Source organism: Crocodylus porosus, unplaced genomic scaffold (genome assembly GCF_001723895.1).
Source record: "Crocodylus porosus isolate Cpor-Errol unplaced genomic scaffold, CroPor_comp1, whole genome shotgun sequence".
NCBI lineage: Eukaryota > Metazoa > Chordata > Crocodylia > Crocodylidae > Crocodylus > Crocodylus porosus.
In genome coordinates this window covers 58,835,319-58,849,964 of record NW_017728947.1, presented here as the reverse complement: position 1 = coordinate 58,849,964, position 14,646 = coordinate 58,835,319, and the positions used below count along the sequence as shown (strand labels likewise).

General features: G+C 41.0%; 2 protein-coding genes across 2 annotated transcripts in view; one reads left to right on the top strand and one right to left on the bottom strand.

The window, feature by feature from the left end:
* Positions 1-2,526, top strand: part of RYR3 (ryanodine receptor 3) — a 537,566-nt gene extending 535,040 nt beyond the window's left edge. Inside the window, exon 103 of the mRNA XM_019551798.1 lies at positions 1,263-2,526. Coding sequence (XP_019407343.1) covers positions 1,263-1,358 — 96 coding nt within the window. The 3' untranslated portion in view covers positions 1,359-2,526. The remainder of the gene's footprint in view (positions 1-1,262) is intronic.
* Positions 2,292-14,646, bottom strand: part of AVEN (apoptosis and caspase activation inhibitor) — a 192,196-nt gene continuing 179,841 nt past the window's right edge. The window contains exons 5-7 of the mRNA XM_019551049.1: positions 9,551-9,646; positions 7,101-7,455; positions 2,292-2,783 (exon numbers count right to left, since the gene is read on the bottom strand). Of these exons, the coding sequence (XP_019406594.1) occupies positions 2,674-2,783; positions 7,101-7,455; positions 9,551-9,646 (561 nt within the window). The 3' untranslated portion in view covers positions 2,292-2,673. The remainder of the gene's footprint in view (positions 2,784-7,100; positions 7,456-9,550; positions 9,647-14,646) is intronic.

Sequence of the window (14,646 nt, the reverse complement as noted above, 5' to 3'; positions counted from 1 at the left end):
GGTGGCGGCTGTTGTCAGGGCCAGGCAGCAGGAAAGGAAGAGGGGGGGGGTTACAGTGGCAGCGCCACCCCTACCACCCGGCCCTGACAACAGCCAGCAGGGAGGGGGAGGCAGCGGGGAAGGCCTGTCCCACTGGAGGCAGTCCCTCCCTGCCTACTGCCTCCCCCTCATGCCTGTTTCTGCCCTCCACTGCCTACTTCCCACCCCTTGCTCAGCCATGCCTTTGCCTGCCTCCCCACTGCCTGGCCCTAACAATGGCCACCATCATGACCCCCCCTTCCCCTCTCCCTGCCATGCTCCCCTCCCTCCCTCCCTGCCAGCTGTTCTGGGGGTGTTGGGGATAGGCAGTGAGGGGGCACTGCCACCATGACCCCCCACTTTCACCCTCAGGCAGGGAGGCATGGGGAAGCCCCACTGCTCAGGCATGTTCGCCACTACCACAGACTTCCCTGGCAGTGGCTCAAACTTGGGCCCGTGTGGCCAATTGCTGCCTGCCCTCTTGGCAGCACATGTACAGTGGCGAAAAGCATTACGGACAGATGCATAAAATGACTAATCTCTTTATTGTATTAGGATAGATAGATAATCTTTTATGTGGGTTGAAAATTTTAAAGTTTTAGTGTATAAAAGCAGATCAGGAAACAGTTCTTTCATTTAAACTGGTTTGACTCTGAAACGTACCTTTGAGCGAAAGCCGGTTTAAGTATACCTGGCCACGTCTACATGAGATGCTGAGCAGCAGCTTGTTAAGTAGCACTGTGTGGCATGAAACATGATGCAATGCTACTGCACAGTAGTAACAAGCTACTGTGCAGTCAGCATCACCAAAAAGCTACTTGGGCACACTATTGCACAACAACTCAAGTTACTGCGCAGTCATTTAGTACCTGTGTTTGCAAGTACTAAATGACTCCACAGTAACAACTGTGCAGTCTGCATTTTGTGTAGATGTCACCCCTGTGTTGCAAGTTTGCAATGGTAAAACTGGACACATGTTTTTTGACCGGGCTTACGATGTATTTCCTTCAGTATGACAGAACAGTAATTCAGTTATTTTACCTCAAAGAACATTTCCAACTTTCAAGGATTTAGGCACAGAAAACAGCACAGTAAAGACTTGAAATCTAATTCAGATGTCAAAAAATGACCAATCTAATCTCAAGCTGATATCAATGGGAATAAGGAGCCTAAATAAAGATAATTACTGGTTACTACTATATTTTGAATTGCATAAAATGAAAGAGAAAGTTTCTCTGTTTCAGGAGTCGTTCGTGTGGAAGATGTATCAAGAAAGATGCTGGGATTTCTTCCCAGCTGGAGACTGCTTTCGTAAACAATATGAGGATCAACTTGGATAAGATTATCATGAGAGAAAAGGCTACATTATTGAACTGTAAGATCAAGTCAACATGAAAAAACTCTTATTTTTATGGTGTAAATTCAAAGGTCACATTTGCTTAATCTCTCTTTACCATGAACTTTTTGTTTAAAAACCTACATAAAAGCTTGACATTATCTAGATAGGCTTTTTGTGCCTAGCACATAAGAAACACAGAAGAGAGACAAATCTACACTGAAGACTCTGTTACTCTAATCTTTCCAATCCCAACAAGGACTGAAATGATTTTAATTGTTTGTACTCCCACTCCTTACCCAATGTTTGGTAGAAGAGTTGAAAGGGCTAAAAGATGCATCATTTCTTACATGCACAACATCTAAAACTTAAGAACTTGAATGTCAGGTGACATGCCTCAGATTGTGAAAAAAATATATTTTAACTGCAATCTAATGTTTTCCATGGTATTTGCTAGTGAATGTATAAAACAAAACAGCTTGAAAAGCTTTAAGCAGTTAAAATAAAGAACATTTTCAAACACTTTATCGACCCTGAAATATCGATTAAGTGCCTTAAAAACCTCTGTAGCCATAGCTATGCAAGATTTTTATGTTAGTGTTTTAGATTGACAGTTCTATTAACTGTGTTGCTTTTCTGTCTTATTGTATAAAACTGCACTTGAAGGTTATTCTTTCAGTAACAGCTTATTAGATGCTGCTGTTAAAAGAAGTATACTGTACTACACATTCTTTACATTTAAATCTTAGGCCAAAATAAAAAAAATGCTTTATGATCATCTGTAAGTAGAAGCTGCTACCTTTATGCATTTATTTTTCTTCAAATAAAGTGCCCACTGCAATAAAATACTACAAACCAAGTAAGTGTCTTGATTTTTTCTGAGTACCCAATATAAGGAATGTACATCACAGAATGCATAATTAAAAACACAGCTGCATTTACCAGCATTGCTTTTATTTTGTGAACTACAGATAGCAAGTACAAGCTTAAGCAATCAGTCTGCTCTTTGCACATTTTGCAGCCTAAACTTACAGCACAGGTTTTTGAAAACATACAAAAAAACCCTGGGATTTAATTAATTACCTGAGCCTCCTTTAATGAACCGTAATAAGGTTAGTCATTTTAGCTTAGATGATAACGTTTGTCTATAATTTGAAGTTTTAAATATTGGCTAAAATAAAATTAGGCAAGCAGCATTGTTAATGTTTGAAATGAAACAATTAATTGAATTTTTGTAAACTAATGTTATGTATTTAACTTCTGCCACATTCATTTATTTTTTAATTAATTGCAAGACAAAATCAAGAAGTTATTATTCCTTAAGAAATCATACTGTCCAACCAGTCTTCAAGCTCTTCCTCAGTAATGGTTTTAGATGTATTTTCTGGTGCTGGACTTTTTTCTTCAGTTGCATCCAGTTTTAGAGGGACTGGGAAAATAAAAAGAACAAAAGTGAAATACAAAAAACAATTCTATGCAAAAATCTGTCCCCATCCTCTTCACACAGTAATGTCTCAAAAAGTTTACACAATCTAACACAAAATACTATTTTTACAAAGCACAGCAGATTAAAAAGAGAAGATGGTATTTAAATACAGTACAACTCTAACTGGAAAAAAACCACAAAAAGCAGGCAAGTGAATAAAATGGCAAGTTTCTAGGGGTTGTCTCTTGACTACTCTGCTGGATTGTTTTAGGATGATCACACAGGAAGAGTTTACAGCTCCTAGGAGGTAGGGCCAGTTCTCCAGTCCATTGGATTCCTAATGGATTCCCCCTTCAAGAGCCAGCCTCAAATTCTACCAAAAGCAGAATTTTCTCTTATGTAGAAGAACAGCAGGGGAACATGACAGCAGAGCTCTTGTCATGATTATTTGGACTCTGCCACATGTTCAAATTAAAGCTGGACAGGAACCATCAATCTAGCTGTTCCACATTTTCAAGCACTGACTTTATAGCTGGTGGGCTCTTTTTACAGCTGGATATAGACCTTTTCATGGTGTGATAATTGCTTTGTAGATGTGGCTGGTTTAAACCAGGTAATTGCACCATATATGTAACATGTGGTAGGGGCTTTTGGGTGGCTTCACAGTGACTCCATGTTTGTGTTTGTTTTCTACTAAAAGCACAGCACATGTCTCTAGCTTCTAATGAAGTAGGCTGTTACCTATGAATAGTTACCTCTCGCCACACCAGTTAGTTTCTAAGGTGCCACCCTGCCCTACCTCCTTAAGAATACAAGCTTTATTCAAGAAATCAGACATGGAACATTTCAGGATCATTTTCACTGCCAGGTTAAGATTCACGTCTCTGGTTTACAGTGGTGGTTCTCAACCTTTTTAGAGTCGAGGCACCCCTCCATAACTTTTGTAAACTGAATGGCACCCTATTTCAAAAACTACTATAGGGATTACCGCCTTGCCAGTAGTGCTAGGGAAGCAACCAGGCAGGGAGTGCCTGAACCCATCCTTACCATCTCACTCTTCCTGCACCACCCTTCAAAGGGCCTGGCACCGTAGTTGAGAATCACTGGCTTACAGTGAATCTCTCATGAACAACTAACTCTAACCTTGGAACTTTTCACAATATATGATTGCATTATGAAAGGAAAATTGTTAGAAAATACCAATATAGTTTCACAAATGGAGAAAAGCATGAAAATGAACAGGTAAACATTACTTCACCAAACTCATTCCTATCTTATAAATGCCACAACCTCATCATTATTCACGATCCTGCCTGCTGCATGCATTTTAAAAGTAGTCAACAGTCACACAAATATCACTGTATATGTGAAGCTGAAGTTAACATGCGACTAAATTAAGAGCCAAAATTTGTCCAAGACCACTACTTTCCATTAGGAATGAAAAGGGATTCAGAAATAAAAGGAGCCAAAAATGTATCCATCTTCTATATTCTTGAGAAAAAGGGAAAGTTAGAAAAGTTTAAAACCAATAACCAAAAATGAGCCCCCTTAATTCATCCTCAGACATATCACCAGGAAGAAACTGGGGATGATACTGCTACTAAAAACTGAATTTAAGTCCTCCATTGACAGTTGATTCCCTAGTACGTCCTTTTCATTTAGACTGTGGTAACTAAGAAGCAGAGCTTTGTTTTGCAGAGGAAGGACTCCACTCCTTTCTTAATGCTCAAAATGAACTTGCTGATGACAGTCGAATTTTACCAACACATCAGAGAAGTTCTTCACTGACACTCTACAAGCTGTCCTTTGAAAGGAAAATGCCATTAAACTCTTCAGTGTAACAACACTTCAGGGTGAAAACCTTTCATCAATTATTTATACCAGTTTTCTGCATGGTGATTTTTTCTAAAAAACATAATATATTATAGCAGCTACCATCACTGTGATTGTGTTGCAGCTTGGTAGCTACTGCTGAGGACCGTACTGTTGACAGAACATTTTCCAACTTAGATAATCAGAAAAGTAAGAGTATCTAGCAACTAACAGGATCTCTTGGTCCTCCAGGTTACCTCCACTCTATATCTGATGGTGTTCCATTCTACATAAGTCAATAGCCTAAGAAATCCACAGTTACCATCTAAACGAGAGATTATGGACTTTAGTAGGAGTACTAGGGGGAATGGGTATGGAAAATGGGCCCTACTTGATTCAGATTTGGATTCGGCCCGAATCAGGGACAGTGATTCTATTAGTTGATTTGGATGACTGTCCCCAATTTGATTCAGACAAATCTGAAGATTCAATGCTGATTTGGAGAATCAGCGATTCAGACACAGACACAGCTTTAAATGTTTTTTCTACATGCCTCAAGGTACCAGGCGGCTGGTGAATGCTGTGATGCTGGGGCAGCTGGAGTGTCCCACAGGAGCTCGGCGGTAAGGGGCTCCCCAGCGTGCTCAGCAGACCAGAAGCACTTCTGATCCACTTCCAGGTCTGCTGGGGAGATCTGGGGGTGGGGGGGGCATCCAAGGTCCCCCCGTGGCTGATCACCGAGCTGGGGGGAGTACTTCCCTGTATGCTCCCTGGCAGACCTGGAAGTGGATTGGAAGTACTTCTGGTCCACTTCTAGTTTTGCCGCCAAGCATGTGGATGCCCGCCCCCCGTGCTGCTGTGGGATGCTCCATCCACCTCCCAACGCAGCGTTCACCAGCCGCATGTCTATGTCCGAATTGCTGAATCTTTCTGAATCTCTCTGAATCAATCTGGAGGGTTCCGATTCGATTCGGAGAGATTATTAAAAGGGTCCTCTGATTCAGTTTGGAGATTTGGCCACTGAATTGAGCCAATTCTCTGCCGAATCAAATTAGGCACTGAAGCTTTACACAGCCCTGCTAGGGAGCTAACAGCAATAAGGAGGAGTCACTGTGAAGCAGGTTAATTTTAAAGAAACTGCCCCTTCTTCCATGAAGCTCATAACTGAACCTCTTGTCATCTTGCTGTGAGCTGCATCTCAAAGATGTCATGGTCCTGCTTTTTTATTTACACAGGGGTCTTAATATATTTGCAACATGGCAGCATAGCAGGTGGCTGGCACAAAGCCCAGAAACAGGTCTTTGAATGAAGGCCAGCGGTTGAATACAAGCTCTTCTACACAAGAGAGGGAGGTGCACCACTTTGTGAAAAAAAGAAAAAGAATACAAGTTGTCATACTGGTCTATCCCTTCAGGGTCTTAAAGAATTAAGAACAAGGCATTTTTTTTAGTATGCCTTATTAAAATCCCCAAATACTTATCTGTCAAGATACGTGCATGGAGCTCTAGGCTGCATCTGCTATAGCAGAAGCAATTGCCATGAGAGAGCACAGAAGTCCGACAGGCTAAGTTTTGTGTCACACCAGTAATAACATGCTCACCCCCCAAAAAAGTGGAGTGTATAAAGAGCACCTAATGTTTACTGTAAAGGAAATGATGCTCTCTGGTGGTGTACGGGTACCTCTGAGGAAGTCCAAAGTAAAAATTTGCCCCCAAAAGTTACACCAAGATATACCTTGTGTGTTTACCCTGAGGTAGATGGCTCAATGTAAGTGGGCTTCTCAGCCCTGGGAGCAAGGTGATTTAATATTCATGTTCCTAGATGCTTTAATATCACCTACTTTAGGTAGCCATATTAGGAGAGCTGGCTATGTGCCTGACCCTTTCTACAGAGTAAATTACCCTGTACTCCACAGTAAAATTACTCTGTAATAATTGCATCAGGTATTCATACCCATCATCAGTTATTACTGGGGAAACAAGTTAGATCATCAAATATTTTGTGCTTTCATCCACCTAAGAAATGATCTCTATTCTACACAGATCAATTTTCACAAGAAAAAAACTGCACAAATTGTGGGGAATACACTTTGTAAGTAGCATATAAACCATGTTATGACTGAGGGATGTTACAGAAGGCAAAGTCAAAATGCCAAATAGAATTATATACCACTATGTCACAAAGAAGTTGGTATGTACTCATGTTGCTGTATCTGAAAACCAAATTAAACTTGTGTTTATACCAATAAGGTTTAACCATATTGGTATATGCAGCAAGTTTCAGAATTTAAGTGTACCAAATAAAAGGACTGCTTCTTTGAAGGGTCATCTCATGGGAAGATTAAAAATGAAAGAACAAATGGGTTAGTACACACCAGATCAACGCCATAGATTGTCAGGGGCATATAGATGATTACAGCAGCATTGCTGAGGTACTTGCCAGGAGTTTAACTAAAGAAGAAAAAAAGAAGAATACAGACTACATAGGAGTAAAAAATATAAATCTTACCAGGTGCTTTGTGACTGGTTTTCAAATCTGCCTCATCAGTCACGTCATAGGATAATGCACCTGACACAGAGCTGTTTTCTGAATTAACAGGAGCATCTAAATTTAGTAGTAAATCTAGCTCTTCATCCAAATGATCCGTCTCTTGCTTTGGTACAGAAGAGCCTCTCTGAATGGGTGGAAAAGGAGTTCCGCCAAGTCCATCTCTACTTTGAGAACAGGTAACAGAATCACTGATAGGGTCAGAGACTGGCATTATTCTGCTTTGAGCCAAAGGTTGTCGTAAGTGAGTCACGCTGCTTTTGCCGATTTCAGTACTTTTAGGTTTCATCTGAGGCAGTTCTACAGGTGTTGATGCCTAAAAAGTACAAGAAAAGACTTGGGTCTTTATAATGGTGAACTCAATTGTTGCAGTTCAAATTAAAAAGATAGCACAGTAATTCAGACTCCCACACACAGTCACTTAAGGCAAAATTAAATTCAATGGAACAGATTTTAAAACGACAAGAAAGTAAACCTAGTACAAAAACTAAATTGAAAGCATTTGTACAGTTACAGATATACACAGATGTGACCGTACAGTGTTCTAAAATGAATCACGAGGCTATGTGCTGAATACAGCAAACAGCAACTTGAAACAAAGAAGCAAATTACTGCCTGCAGAGCTACCCACGTTCACTCACTGAAATTAGCCTCAAAATTAGAGGAATTGCTTGTGTATGACCAAGGGCAGAATTTGGCCTAGTATCCGTTTCCCATTTTAGGCTTTCCCGTCAAAATACCAACCACTGAGTCTGTCATTCTTTCATGTGACCTCTGGCATGTAATCTGGGTTTGGAAGAGTTTAGATATTTCATTTTTCAAGCTGTAACAACAACATTAAATATAAAATTTACAAAAATACTTTCATATAGTGAACCAAGGAATACCAGTTCTTAGCCATTAAATGCAGTTTTTATGCTCCATCTGGGTTTCTTGGCAATTATCAAACTGCTAGCAGAGTGCAAGTGGAGCAACATGATTTGCCCAGGGGCAAGAGAAAGCTAGAAAAATGTATATCCTAGCATACGCTGAATCAGTTGATGCAGTAAACTCAATGTTCCTAGTAGTGCTGTCCTCAAGCACACTGCGCTGCTCCAGGTGGGCTGCATCCTACACCAGAAGCAATGTTGCCATCGCCATGCAGCGTTTGGCATGAGCTAATTGCTGATGCTGAGTGACAATGCCAGTTAGCTCTCACCAATTTAATCTATACATCCATGCAGACAAGGTTTTGCTGCTTCCAATTTAAGAAGTAGCCTACACACTCAAGCTCAGCGTACTTGAGGGTACACAGAACCTGTGTGCACACATGTGTGCGCATGCACACACACACAAACACAGAATTCCTGCCCTGGGCCTAATTACAGTAGTCTTTTTTGTTTGTTTGTTTGCTTGATAAAACAAGAAAAATACAGTAAACTAATAAAATCAGCCCCTTGGAATAATTAAGAATGGGAAAAGCACGCAGCAAGCTCTAGGCATGGTATTTTGCTTGCAAAATAGGGGGAAAAAGAACTGCATAGTGTAGATTTCCTTATAAACTCTACATCTGCAGATGTCCCTTTCAGCTAAACTAAGAAACAAATTAGTTATGTCCTTAGCTGATTCACTTCAAGCAACTGCACTGGAAAGCAAAGATGCTCTAACTTTCATGCATGCATTTTTTCCTTTCCAGGACAGATTGATTTTTTTTTTTATTGTTTTTTCTTCAGCTGTTGATCAACTGCAATCTGACTGTAATCTTAACTGACAGCTGTTTGTAACTCAAGAGTCTCATTAGTACTCTTCTCTCTATCTGAATGATATTTTCTTTTCCATTGCCCAAAGACAGCGCTTACCTGACATGCTGTTGTTACCTAATTTTCTATATCCTGAATAGAAACAACTTTTTCTTCAGTTATCTGATTGATGGCTCACATTTTGACACAGACCTAAATCTGTTTTATGATATAAGCATGAATGCTGTGTCCTGCATATATACAGGTCAGTAAACTAAAATAAAGGTAACTATGTAACAACTTGGCTTAATTTGTTAAGAGCTTCTAATTTCAGTTTTCTAACCTTCAGGGAAAGGTTGCAGAGAAAGAAAAAATGAAATGGTGCAGTTACTGCATGCCAAACATTGAGGAGCTTGGCTTCCAACTCAATCCACTGCACATGGAAATGCTCTGTTTATTTCAAAAGGTCCCAGTGGAGCATAAAAAGTGCTGATGCAAGTATCTCTACTTCACAGACCTGCAAACCTCTAAATTTCATGCAGTGTGTTTGTTTAATACAACACCCACCAATTGCATTTAAAGGCCAGGTGGTCACTCAGGTTTAAAATCCTATTTCTAGCCCAGATCATTCTCATTGCTTATGTATTGCACTATTTAAATTGTTCCATAATTTTTTGCACAGCAGGGCATTACCTGCACAAGTTCAGCAGCCACATTCAGCCTGAGATGTAGAGGCAGTTCCTGAAGAGCTTGGACTAAAGATTGGCAGTCAACATAAAGAGCAGATAACTGAAATATAATCAAAACAGACAGAAAACTTGGGTAAAGAAACTGAAACAAACAACTCCAGTGTGTTACGTTACAAATTTCTACAGATGAAGACAATGCAAGCAAGCAAAATATCCACACATCTACAAATAATATTCCTCACACCATTAGGAGGAACTGCAAATATATAGACTGAACATTGTATGTGCATGGAATAACTTTGTTTAAACAATACTAAACAAGTAGTGGAATCATTCAGGTAGCATGAAAACAAGTAACCAGACTTGGAGGCAATGTTTCCAAGAAGGTAGGTTTGAGATGGCTCCCCAGCAACGCATGAAAGAACTACAATAGGAAATAACTGCTGTGCTAACAGTAGGTTTGTCCGAATGTCCACAAAGCTTTTCGCCCTCTAACAGCTGAAAAGTGTTCCACAGAAGGTGAATCATCACTGTCTGAGGAAGCACAAGCACTTTAGAAAAGATCAATTTGCTGGCACTGGGAGTAACTCTCTCTATTTCTGATACTTAAACAACTGCCCTTTTTTAGTATTCATCTTCCCATTGCTGTTAAAAACATTTATTTTAGGATCAACAAAATGCAAGTGGAACAAAGATTATCTACTGTTTTTGGACACTGTTTCCATAAAACTGTCTTTGCTACCAGTCTACTACATTGCTACACAAAAACTTCATAATGCAAGGCTTATTTTAACTACAAATGTGGCAGGTTTTTGGATTAACGGCTTCCTTGTTCTTTTTAAGAAGAAAACATTGAAAAACAATTGTGTGCAGAATGGGCTGGCAATGTCACTTTAACATTTTTAGAGCAAACTACCCTAAGTAAATTATTTACCATATGTAAAGTAAACAGCCTGGCATCTGTTTAATTAGAGCAAAACACATTCTAAGCACACACACACTACAGATGATGGATAATCTTGATGCAATCAGATTTTTTTTTTATAATAGTTTCTCCATGACCATGTCTACACCGCAAAACTTATAGCTCTGCCCTCAAATACAAAGCAGGGCTCAGGGCAGGCTGCTTCCTAAATCAGAAACACATCAGTGCAGTCATGGGTGGTCTAATTAGCCACTTTACAGTGCTAATTAGCCAAGGAGCTAGCACAGCTACGCTGGTTCAAGGTTTAGAAAGAAGCATACCAGAGCACTGCTCCAATTGGTTTCCTCTTATCACCTTTCATTCTTCTTTCATGTGACATTTTAGGATTACGACATTCATGCATTAATATCTAAATTTGATCATCATTCAACTGCTCCGGCAGTAGGTGTATGGATTAATTTTAGATCATCATTAAATGATCTAATTGGGCAATCATTCACAATGTGTTGCACAATCTGAAAAATCGCACCATATTGCAACCTGGACTCTCTTTGATTCTCCATTTATGGAGAAGGTGTCCACATTTTCCATGAAGCGTCCAGGTGCAATTCAGGAAGGATCGAATTATTCTCAGTGCTGCTTGAGGGTGCTGTTTCCAGGAATAGGCAACTGGTAGGTGCGGGCATGTGCCCCTCCTGACAGTGCCGTCCCCACCACTGATGCCGCTGGCAGTGTCTGTGGGTGCTTGCCAGTTCCGCTCCCACTGCCAACTGCAGCGTCTGCAGGTGCTCGCCAGCCCCCTGCTCGCCGCCTCGGGAGGCTGGAGATAAGCAGGGGAAAAAGCAGGAGGCTGGAGACAGTAGGAGAATGTCTCCAGCTTGTCTTCAGGGGCTCATCTCCAGCCTCCTGCTTGGCTCCCTTGCTCATCTCCAGGCTCTGGAGGCTGGAGGCAAGTAGGAGAATGAGCAGGAGTCTGGAGTCTAGCAGGAGGCTACAGACTTTGGAGATGAGCTGGAGACTTCCCCTGATGTCTCCACCCTCCTATTCCTTTTCTCCTATTGCCAGTGAGGGTGGGGATGGGGAGAATGAACAGGGAGTCGGGGAAGGGAACAGGGGCTGGGGCTGGGCAGGGCCTCTCCCAAGGTCCTCTCCTCCCTCATCTCCAGCCTACTTACCTGGCACAGAACCAGTCTAGGTCCCTGCAGCGTGCTTCAGCACCAGGAAAAGGGCCAACCACAGAGATGTTCTGGCAGGCTACCACAGTGTTTCAGTGGAGGACCGAGCCTCTGGTTGCCTTAGGGCATGGTTGGAGACAGCGCCCTGACCTGTTTTTTCCCCCCAGCGTATTGCTTGACCCCTGAACCAGGGGTCTAATTTTGCCCCCAGGCTGAAAATCTGCAGCACGGGAAACTTTTTTTTGTTCCTGCATGTGCCTCTTGAAGCATCTCAAAGAGGTTTGAGGCACTGCAAGAGGCACGTGTGCACTCACCTGGACGTGCCCATAATTGGCTGTGTTAGCCTAAGGTCAAGCAGAAAGTAGGGTAGAGGTGCACCATACAGACCAACTAAATTAGAGATGTATCTGTCATATCCAGAGAAAAGGATGCTGCATTAGCGAGGCGCAAACTAAGAGCCTGGAGTAGAGTTCCATTTGTACAGATAGATGGAAAAACTCAGAAATGTCCTACAAAAAGATCTGCACAATTTTAGGACAGCCTGGATAAGAGAATCAAGGAAGAGACCTGAGTGAATGAAGGCCAGGTTCCAGGCTAGCATGACAGGTGGGGTGGCAGTGTTGCCAGGAGCAAATGAAGAAAGGCATTGGGAAGATAAAGGACAGGTCATAATGAAACAATGGCTAAACATCTACAAGATGTCAAGCAAGCCAAGATTTTAAGCTTGGACAGAAAGGCACAGGTCTGTACCAGAAGGGAAGATCTGGGAGACAGTATTAGGGTAGCTTGTCACATTTAGCTTCAGTTACACCTGCTTGAGTGGTGAATTATAATATTATCTGAACTTTTCTTTTGCATTTTGTATCTATACTGTGAGCTATTAGCCTTGAGCTTGCTTTCATGTTACGCTTTCTTTTTATTTTTTATTAATGTAATAAGGCAACTCATGTTCTAGCATTATCAACCCAGGTGTGTAGAATGTGGGCCTTGTTACTAGCTCAAATTAACTGAACTTGGCATGGACTGACTGAATCAGAGACACAAAATGATTGGATATGTTAATGAAAGATGCTAGTAGGCCCTCCGCCTTTTATCAGTGCTCCTGCCTAACCGGTGATATTGTGCCCATTTAGGGAATGCTGTCCATTTACTAAATAACACCAGTGCTTGCACCAGCACTTTTTAATGTATACGTAAGTAATCTTCCTATCACCACCATTTGGAAATTTGGCTATGACGATGACCTGATGCTTGCTACTCAAGGAAGGACCCAGGCTGAAGTCCAGACAGATCTTTGCAAAGACTTCAAGTTGCTTGAAGAAGATTTTGTGTGTTGGAGAGTCCACCCAAATCTGAGGAAAATTATCTAAACAATGCCCGTGCTGACCAGAAACTCGTCATTACTTTCTGTGGAGAAGAGGTTAGGCATGAGAAGTTCCCAAAATACCTTGGCATAACTCTCAATTGGAGCCTCACCTTTCATAAACATCTACAGAATGTTGCTTAAAAAATGAAAGAATATGTCAACCTTGTGCATAAACTGGCTGTAATGACATGGGGAGCAAATGCAACCATGCTTCTATTGGCCTTTCTTGCATTTATTTTCTCTGTAGCAGAATATTGCTCCCCAGTCTGGAAAAAAAGCATGCACACAAAGGTTGTTGATACACAGTTAAATGCAGGTATGTGGATTATATCAGCAGTGCTAAAAAGTATGCCACTGTCATGGCTTCCAGTTCTAGTGAACATTGCTCCCCCACAGCTCTGCCGCAATGTCACATGTGTGAGGAATACCATAAGGCCATTGGTAACTAAAACCTCCCAATCAACAAGGACATCACTATGCCACCACTGGATAGGCTCAAACCTAGAAAACCCTTAAGGAAATATGCCAAGAAACTCTATGATGATAACAAGAGCACTGAAGAACAATGGAGGGAAGCCTGGGCAAATACCAACTTGTTGCAGAAATACATCGTCAGCAATCTTACAGTTCCCCAGCCAGGATTTGACCAACCGAGAAAAATTTGGTCCTCCCTGAATTGCATCTGGACACTTCATGGAAAATGTGGACACCTACTCCATAAATGGAGATTCAATTATGGTGCAATTTTTCAGACTGCGCAACACACTGTGAACAACTGTCCAATTAATCATTTAATGGCAATCTAAAATCAATCCATGCAGCTACCTCTGGAGCAACTGAATGATGATCAAATTTAGATATTAATGCATGAATGTCATAATCCTAAAATGTCACATGAAAGAAGAATGAAAGGTGAAACTAAGATGGGTTTGTTGGAACAAAGGAATATGCTGATAGGATGAAAACATGAACATGTGATGATCACAGGGAAGTCAGCCAATGGTACCCGGAAATGAAGAATCGCTAGAGGAATGAAGTTAAAGAAAAAGCATAAAAGGGGAGCAACAAGAAAGTTAAGTTTGTGGCATTGAACAACAACATCTGGACTGAACAACAGCCAAAAATAATACCCACAGATGATCACCCTCTACTTTCAGGAATACTGACGAACCATCAGGCCCTCCAGTGGAATAACATCTGGGATTGGGTGAGACTATTGGACTAAGTATTTTTCTCTGTCTAGAATTTACATTTAATGAATTAATAAAGTTAGATTTTAGTTAAGTTGAACAGTGTGAGGAATATTCTGTGTTCACTCTGGGTTGATTCTCCTTCAGCAATTCTTTAGCTATAGGTGCATAATAATCCCAATAATGAACTGCTCATAGCTTGAAATAAAAGGGTTTTTTTTTCTTTTTCCTTCCTCACTCTTGAACTTTCTTTTCTCTTCCTGTCCCCCTTTAAAAACACAAATTTATAAAAGACTCATGTGGGCAGGAGGAACGATTTATAAGTAGGGGTGCACTGATAAAGATTTTTGAGGCTGATATGATAGATAGCTGATTTTAAGGAAGCACATCATCCGATAACAATCCAATTCCTAATACCAGCCCAGCAGCTTGAAGAGATACTTA